General features: G+C 58.3%; 1 protein-coding gene across 2 annotated transcripts; it reads left to right on the forward strand.

Annotated features, from left to right (window-relative positions):
- The first annotated feature begins 296 nt into the window (after nt 1–296).
- FBLN7 (fibulin 7) lies at nt 297–6791 on the forward strand. Of its 2 annotated transcripts, XM_074536743.1 has the most exons (8): nt 301–975; nt 2134–2293; nt 2393–2563; nt 2875–3000; nt 3083–3220; nt 3615–3752; nt 4755–4893; nt 5720–6787. In XM_074536743.1, exons 1-8 carry the CDS (start codon nt 565–567, stop codon nt 6090–6092), a joined length of 1656 nt encoding a protein of 551 aa, XP_074392844.1. In that variant the 5' UTR covers nt 301–564; the 3' UTR covers nt 6093–6787. The 2 variants fall into 2 exon arrangements, with proteins under 2 accessions (XP_074392845.1, XP_074392844.1); XM_074536744.1 differs by lacking the exon at nt 3083–3220 and having other exon boundaries at nt 297–975; nt 5720–6791.
- The last annotated feature ends 1680 nt before the right edge of the window (nt 6792–8471 follow it).

Here is an 8471-nt window from a genome sequence, read left to right on the forward strand (position 1 = left end):
CTCCCTGACGTGTTTCCATCCATCCCATTGCTCCTGCTGCAACACCAGGGAAACAGGAGCCTGAGGGGGTCCCGGGAGGGCTGGAACCCCCCAGACACAGCCTGGCCTTTCCCTGCTGCCCCTTCTCCTTTCGGGGGGAATTCTGCTGCTTCCATAGCTGGGGCTGCTCGGCAGCAACCAGAACTGGACCCAGCACCTCTTGCCTCTCCTTGGGGGAGACCAGGCTGGGAATGGGGGGACCAGGCTGGGGAGGGGGTGCAGGAGTTGGAGAAAGAGGTACCGAACTGGGGGCGGGGGGTTGCAGGAGCTGGGGAAGGCGTTTTGGGACTGGGGAAAGAGATGCAGTGACTGAGATGGGGAGAAGGAGCTGAAAAACGGGGTGCTGAGCTGGGGAGAGGGTGCAGGGCTGGGAAAGGCTGGTCCCAGCCCCGCCGGAGCCGGGAGGCTGACAGGGGTTCCCGCTTGTCCTGGCAGCACCAGAAAGAGCTTTGCTGGGGGAAGAGCCACCCTCCCGCACCCTAGCCGCGGCGGGTGGATGCCCGGCCGGTGTCTCCCGGGGGATGGATGCCTGGCCGGTGTCTCCCGGGGGATGGATGCCCGGCCGGTGTCCCGGGGGATGGATGCCCGGCCGGTGTCTCCCGGGGATGGATGCCCACGGAGCCCGGCCGGTGTCCCGGGGGATGGATGCCCGGCCGGTGTCCCGGGGATGGATGCCCACGGAGCCCGGCCGGTGTCCCCGGGGATGGATGCGCGGGGCCGGCCCGGCGCCGGGGCGGGGAAGCGTCGCGTCCCCGGCACGGGGCAGCGCGGGGGCGGCGCGGGCGGGGCGGGGAGAGCGCGGGGCAGCCGGTCCCGAGAGCGGCGGGGCCGCACCGCACCATGGCGGGGCCGCGGGGGGCGCGGGGCCGCCTCCCGCCGCTGCTGCTGCTGCTGCTGCCGCTGCTGCTGCCGCCCCCGGCCGCGCCGGCCGCCCAGGTGAGCGGGGACCGGGACCCGGGAGGGGCTTTGGGGGTTCCTCTGCGCTTCCCGCTCGCTCCGCGCTGCCCGCTCGCCCCGCAGCGCTGCCCGCGCTCCTGCCCCGGCAAACAGGTGGGCAAAGCCCCAAGCCGCGCTTAAACTGCACATGAGCTCTTTTCGCTGCTTCTGGGCTCTTTTCGCGCTTCTTACCCCACACCTGAAGCTGCCCCCGAGCACAGAATCCCCGTTTGGGGCTTTTGTGGGGGGGATTTTCCAGCTTTCCGATGGCTCAGCATCCCGCCGGAGCTCGCGCTAGCTCACGGAGTTAAACCCAGCCCTAACAAAGAGCTGTTTATTAAAGCCAGCGACGCGCCAGCATCTATTTGCTTTTGCCTCCCTTCCTTTGGGCTCGGGGTATCCCAGAGCTGCCAGCACAGCCCGGCTCATCCCGCCCGGCAGCCCGGGACCCCCGGACCCGCTCCCGGGGAAGCAGAGGACTCCGAGAGCCCTGCTTGGGCTGCTGTGTTTGTCCTCTCTCAACCCTCAGCAGCTCTTTGGAAACGGGAATCATTCCACAGGGCGGTTATGGAAAGGGGGGGAGAAATCCCTTCGACCAGGTGGGGCAGAGCCCACCACCTCCGCTGGCTTTCCCGGAATTCCATAGCCCCCAGCCTGGTCGCTGTGCGCTCTCTCCTCACTGCGCTCCCCACATTTCTGAGCTATGGGAACGGCTTTGCTCTTTTTTCCTCGGTTTGAAGTCAATTCCGCAGGAATCCCATAATAACGGTGCCCGTCTCCGGCATGAGTCAGTCCCGTGGGAGCGATCGGTTTGCAGGCAGGAGTCCCACCAGCGTTCCTGGCCCCGGCACAGCTCACAAGACAGCTGTTTTCCTCTTCTTTTGTCATGTGGAAGTGGGACAGGGCTGGAGCTCCTGCAGGATGAAACATGAGTTATAGCATCTCTCCCACAAAGCGATCCCAGCCCTGCCTGGAGCGCAGGCCTAGGTGGAAAAAACTCCTGGATCTGGGGGAAAACACAAAGTCAGGGCGCTCAGGGAACATTGGATGCTGCGGAGTTCCCTGGCCGGCCTCCTCCCACGGGCAGCAGGCTGGCTCCTGGGAGGAGAGGCAGCGCAGGGAGGTCCCCATCACTGTCCCCATCCCTGTGTCCCGCAGAGCTGCCTCAGCAGGCAGCAGCTCCTGGCTGCCATCCGGCAGATGCAGCAGCTGCTCAAGGGGCAGGAGACGCGGTTCTCCGAGGGGCTGCGCGCTGTCAGGAGCCGCCTGAGCACCATCCATGCCTCCCTGGCCAAGGCTGCCCCGGAGCCGCCCGCCGGTGAGTCCCTGGGACAGCATTCCAAGGAAACTGCAGGTGAAGGGTGGCTTGGAATGATAGGGCTTCCTCCAAACTCATCCCTTTTCCATGGTCTCGCAGCCGCCTGTCCTGCCCTCCAAGCCCCTGCGGATGGGAGGAAGTTCGGCAGCAAATATTTGGTGGATCACGAGGTTCACTTTGCCTGCAACCCAGGATTCCAGCTCCTGGGCTCCAGCACACGGATATGCCAGGCCAACGGCAGCTGGACAGGGCAGGAGGCCCGCTGTGCAGGTACTGCTCATTGCCCGTCCTGGAATGTGCTTTGGAAAAGTGGATTTGTATAAACATGGTGGGGATATCGGGGTGCTCAAAGTGGGGAGGGATCGCGGCTGCCCCTCAAAGTTCCAGGGATGGTTTTGGGATTTTTCTGTTTTAAGGAAAACTGGGAATTACAGCTGGAGCAGCTCAGCAGGAGAGATGAGGGGAAACGGTATCATGGCTATGACATGCCATAGGGTACCAAAGCATCCCGGTGTGTGCAGCATTCCTGAGCCTTGCTTCCCAAAAGGAGATAACACGGAACGTGCCTGCTTTTCCCGCAGAGATCAGAGAGTGCTCGAGCAGCCCCTGCCAGAACGGTGGGACGTGCCTGGAGGGTCTCAACCACTTCAAATGCCTCTGTCCCCCGCAGTGGACCGGGACCACCTGCCAGTACCAGGCTCAGACTGGTGGGTGACCCTTGCTGGGGCATAAATGGGAATATTGCATCCCCAGCTCATCCCAGCTCCCCATCCCGCCGTTTTCCCGCAGCTCCTCCCACCTGGAGCGTGACGGATGACCCGGCCTTCAGCCGGCAGCCCCGCTGTGCCCAGGTCGCCCAGACCCAGCAGTGCAGCTGCGATCCCGGCTTCCACATGAGCGGCACGGCTTCCAACGGGATCTGCCAGGGTGAGCCGGGACACGGCAGGGCTGCGGGGCTGCAGGGTCACGGAATCACACTGGGAAGGAGCACAGTGGCTCAGCCCCACCACCCCGGAGCACACAGCACGGGATAGTGCCCAGCTGGGTCTGGAATATCCGCAGGGATGGGCCGATGCTCCAAGCTCCTCCTGGAGGCTCCAAAGCCTCCATCCCATTCATGGATGGCTGAGCTCAGACCGGGCCCAGTGTCGCCCTCTGCGGGACACCGCTGGTCACTGCCCTCGAGCCGTGCTCCCATTCCCTGGAATCTGCCATCGGCCCTTCCCAACCCGCATCATTCCTGCTCCTCCGGCCCTCGCTCGCTCCCTGGGTTTTCCCAGGAGGCTGGAGCGAGATCCCGGTGAATCCCTGTCCCCCGCAGACCTCAACGAGTGCGAGGTGTACCGGCAGCAAGGGGGACCCCGGCTCTGTGCCCACGCCTGTGTCAACATTCCCGGCTCCTTCCGCTGCTCCTGCCCTGCTGGATACATCCTGCTGGGCGACGGCAAGAGCTGCGAAGGTGAGGAGGCTGGAATCTACTCGGTCCCAAGTGCTCTGCCATTTTCTCCCGCTTTTTTCTCCATATCCGAGGGAAAGGCTGGTGTAGAGGGGAGGGGGATGCTGGAGGGATGCTTTGCAGGATGGCAGCGGATGGAGGATGTTTGGATTGGCAGGAGCTCCAGCTGGATGCGGAGCTGGATGGGGAAATGAATCCCAGGGTTGTGCTGGAGAAGGGAAAACTCCACCAGAGCGCCTCAAAAGAATCCCTAAAAATGAAAATAAAATGCTTCTCTGGAAGCATGGCTGCTCCTCTCCCTCTCCTCCTCTCCCTTTCCCTCTCCTTTACCTCTCTGGATGATGGAGCCACACTTTGGGTCTGTACCTCCTTGAAGATGACCCCACTGTGGCTGTGGGGAATGTTCCTGGAGCAGGGAATTCCTGGACAGAGCCAAAAGTAATGTTAAACTTCCAGAATTCCATGATCAGTTCAGAGGGTGGCAGCATCTCTCCCTATCCAAGGAAATTGGGGTGCAGGTGGAAGGCAGCGGGTAGGAATGGTGGGAGGCCAAAACTGCTGAAAGCCTCCTGAAAAACAGGGAATTTTTTGTGCCCTGAAGTGTTGATTGCTGCAGTTCAGGGTGAGAAAATCCCTATTTCCCCATTCCTCCCTGGTTTTCCTGTGCTCCATGGCATCTCACTAATGCTCCCAGCAAATCCTCTGCATTCCAGCTCCTGCCAGGCGTCCCACGGGTGCTCAGTAAATAAAAAGGGACCGGTGTTTCCAAACAATCGAGCAGAAAGTTTGGAAAAGCAGCTGCCTTCCTGCTGGCAGAGGGCTGCTCTTAACCCATGCTGGTCTGGGGCAGAGCTTGGGGAGAGGAGATGGAATTCTGGGATGCTCCCGTGTTTTTTGGGTCGTGTTTAACCTGTTTCAAGGTGGTTTTGCCTATTTTCTGATGGAAAGGTGAGCTCAGTTGGAGGCTTCCATGCCCTGACGCTGCTTCCCACCCCTGTTTTCCAGATATTGACGAGTGCTCCCTGTCCCAGGATAACTGCACAAGCGGGAGCACCTGCATCAACACCGGGGGGGGATTCCAGTGCGTCACCCCCCAGTGTCCCCCGGCTGCCGGCAATGTCTCCTACGTCAAAACCTCCCCCTTGTAAGTGTGGGGCACAAAATCCAAAACATTCCCCTTGTAAGTGCGGGGCACAAAATACAAAACCTCCCTCTTGTAAGTGCAAGGTACAAAATCCAAAACCTCTCCTTTGTAAGTGTGGGGCACAAAATACAAACCTCCCCCTTGTACATGTGGGGCACAAAATCTAAAACGTCCCCCTTGTAAGTGTGGGGCACAAAACCCAAAATATCCCTCTTGTAGAGCGCAGGGCACAAAATCTAAAACCTCTCCTTTGTAAGTGAGGGGCACAAAATCCAAAACCTCCCTCTTGTAAAGTGCAGGGCACAAAATCCAAACCTCCTCCTTGTAAGTGCAGGACACAAAATCCAAAACCTCCCCCTTGTAAGTGCAGGGTACAAAATCCAAAACCTCCCTCTCGTAAAGTGCAGGGCACAAAATCCAAAACCTCCTCCTTGTAAGTGCAGGGCACAAAATACAAAACCAAAAGCTCCCCCTTGTAAGTGCGGGGCACAAAATACAAACCTCCCTCTTGTAGAGTACAGGGCACAAAAACCAAAACCTCTCCTTTGTAAGTGAGGGGCACAAAATCCAAAACCTCCCTCTTACAGAGTGCAGGGCACAAAATCCAAAACCTCTCCTTTGTAAGTGCGGGGCACAAAATTTAAAACATTCCCCTTGTAAGTGCAGGATGCAAAATCCAAAAGCTCCCCGTTGTAAGTGCAGGGCACAAAATCCATGCATGGCATCCCTATGGATCCATGGCATGGCATCCCTATGGATCCAACGCCGACGAGGTGGGCACGGATGCCGCATCCCCAAAAACCTCCCCTTGCTTTTCCTTCCGCAGCCAGTGCGAGCGCAACCCGTGCCCCATGGAGAGCCGCTCGTGCCACCAGGCGCCCAAAACCATCTCCTTCCACTACCTGCCCCTTCCCTCCGGGCTGCAGACGCCGGCGCCGCTGTTCCGCATGGCCACGGCGGCGGCGCCGGGCCGGCCGGGCCCCGACAGCCTGCGCTTCGGCATCGCGGGCGGCAACGAGCGCGGGCACTTCGTGGTGCAGCGCTCGGACCGGCACACCGGGGAGCTGCTGCTGCTGCAGAGCCTGCGCGGGCCCCGCACCGTCCGCGTGGACGTGGACATGGCCGAGTACCTGGACAGGGCGTTCCAGGCCAAGCACCTGTCCAAAATCACCCTCTTTGTCTCGGCTTATGAGTTCTAGGGGTGGGTCCTGCTCCCTGCTCAGCATCCCGTGGATCACGGGAATGTCCACGTTGGAGCTGCTCTGCAGATGTCTGGCTTTCTCTGCTCTGTCCCAAAGTTCTTCTTCCCATGTGGATTTACACCACCAAATGAGGTGGACAAGCCCATCCTCATCCCCATCCTCATCCCAGCTCCAGAGAGATGATGTCCTGCAACAGCAGATGGAAACCACAGCCCTGATTTCCTCTGAATTCCCATTTTTTCCTTTAGGAAGCAGTGAAGCCAAGTGTGTGGGAAGAGGGAGGCTCATGGCCTTTGCTGCTCCCCTCCCTTGTTGCGCCTGGTCCTGCTCCCTAAAAACACTCTCCCACTTCCCTCTGGATGCTGAGAATCCCCCTGGCAGCCTGTAGGGATTGATCAGGGCTGGAACACTCCATGAACAACCACCTGGGTGCCCTCCTTGGCAAGTGGGGCAAAGGAGGAATTCCAGGGCTATCCCTGCTCCTTAAACCTCTCAAATGGGGATCCCCCCTGAATCCTCTTCATAGCAGAGCTTCAGCTGCATGTGGAGGTGGGAATTTTCCCTGCTCCCTCAGTCAGAGCTTCCATCCTGGCATAGGAATGCTGGGAAGAGCTGGGATTCAGCTTTTCCCAGGAGGATTCACCCTCCTGCTTGTGCATGTTCTGCATGTTCCCTCATCCCACTGGATTTAGTACAATTAAAGGATGATGTAAAGGATGTCACCGGAGTGAAGCACCTGATGGATGTGTGGATGGGGGGGAATGCTCACCCGGAGCAGTCCAAGGGGAATTGGGGTCTGGGAGGGCAAGAACCCGTTATCCATGGTTTTATTTTCCTGCTTTGTTTTGTTTGGGAGGGGCTGGCTGATAATGGGGGGCTCATTCCCACTGGAGCATCCTCGTCCCTCAGCATTTCCAGCCTGCAGCATCCTTCCCCCCAAGGAATCCTCACCCTGGGAATCCTCCTCCCTGATCATCCTTTCCCCTGGGAACCCTCCCTCCATTACATCCTGCTGAGCTGCACCCACTAAAACCATTCCCACTCCTTGTCCTGGGGAAAGAGACTTCCCAAGATGGGTCTGTCTCTTCTGGGGGATCGAGCTCCTGGATTTTTGGGGGGTATAGGAGCCTGGGAAGGGGTTGGATCTCTCCAGCAGAACAAGAAGGGACATTCAGGGCCGTTGTCGGCGGATGGAGGATGTTTGGATTGGCAGGAGCTCCGGCTGGACGTGGAGCTGGGCAGAGAAATGCATCCCAGCGTTGTGCTGGGGGAGGGAAGGGAAAACTCCGGAGTGCTTCAAAAATATCCCCCAAAATTAGGAGAAAATGCTGTTCTAGAAGCATGGCTGCTCCTCTCCCTGCTGCTTCCCAGCCTGGCTGGATGTGCTCTTCCAACAGGCCATGACCCCATTTTGGGATGATAACAAAATCTGGGAGCTGAACACCAGGAATTTGGGAGAGGACAAGCTCCTGACAGGGCAGAATAGTTTCCATCTGCTGCTTTCTCCGGATAACACAGCAGGAGACGGGCGCCTGGACCACGCTCGGGAGGCTTTTCCTTGCGGCACCATCCCAAACTGACAACATTTTCCTAATTCCCGAGGCCAGGGTGAGCTGGTTTCTCCCTTCCAGCCCTGGAAAAGTTTAAGTTCGGCTCTTTGCCTTTCTCAACCTCTGGCTGCCATTCCAGTTGACTAAAGGAGATTTTTTTTTTCCCTTCCCAGAGCAGCCGCTCCGGCATCTTTCAGACTTCCTGAGGTTGGAATTTGCAGAGAGAGGCTCTTCCGCTCTTGAAATGCAACTTTCATTTGGGATAATAATATTTGGGAGCTGAAAAAAATAGCAGGAATGCTTCTGCTTCCCTTTGGTGGGCACAGCTGGCCCCAGATATGCTGTCTCAAAAATACCATTTCTCACCCCAGATTATTTAACGAAAAATTTAGGATTTTTTCCTTCGAGTCCAGATTTTCCTGGACTTTTTTTTCCCCTTGTCTATGGCCTGGGGAGATGATGCTGAGTCCTGTGGGCATCAGCTCCAGGGCTCCACCTGTGCTGATGGGGCTAATTAGTCCTAAGTAGCTCTAATGACGCTCCCCAGCCACCACAACCTCATTCCCCGTAGAAATGGTGTTTTCCAGCCTTTTCTTTGGATTTGCCTGATTTCCCTGATGATCAGCGTCCTGTTTGCCTTGCTCAGGTGTGTGAGGCCCAAGGGAAATGATTCTTCCCTGAAGGATCTGAGGCTCTTCCCGCCGGGAATCCCATGGGAATCCATGCGAGTGTTCTGCCTTGTTTTTATAAAGTTTACTCGGTTGCTAGCATTGAAAAAAGCTGAGTCCCGTGTCCTAAAAAGCCTCGAAAGGCAGGGAGGCAGCTG

The sequence above is a fragment of the Zonotrichia albicollis genome, chromosome 3 (genome assembly GCF_047830755.1).
Source record: "Zonotrichia albicollis isolate bZonAlb1 chromosome 3, bZonAlb1.hap1, whole genome shotgun sequence".
Lineage (NCBI taxonomy): Eukaryota > Metazoa > Chordata > Aves > Passeriformes > Passerellidae > Zonotrichia > Zonotrichia albicollis.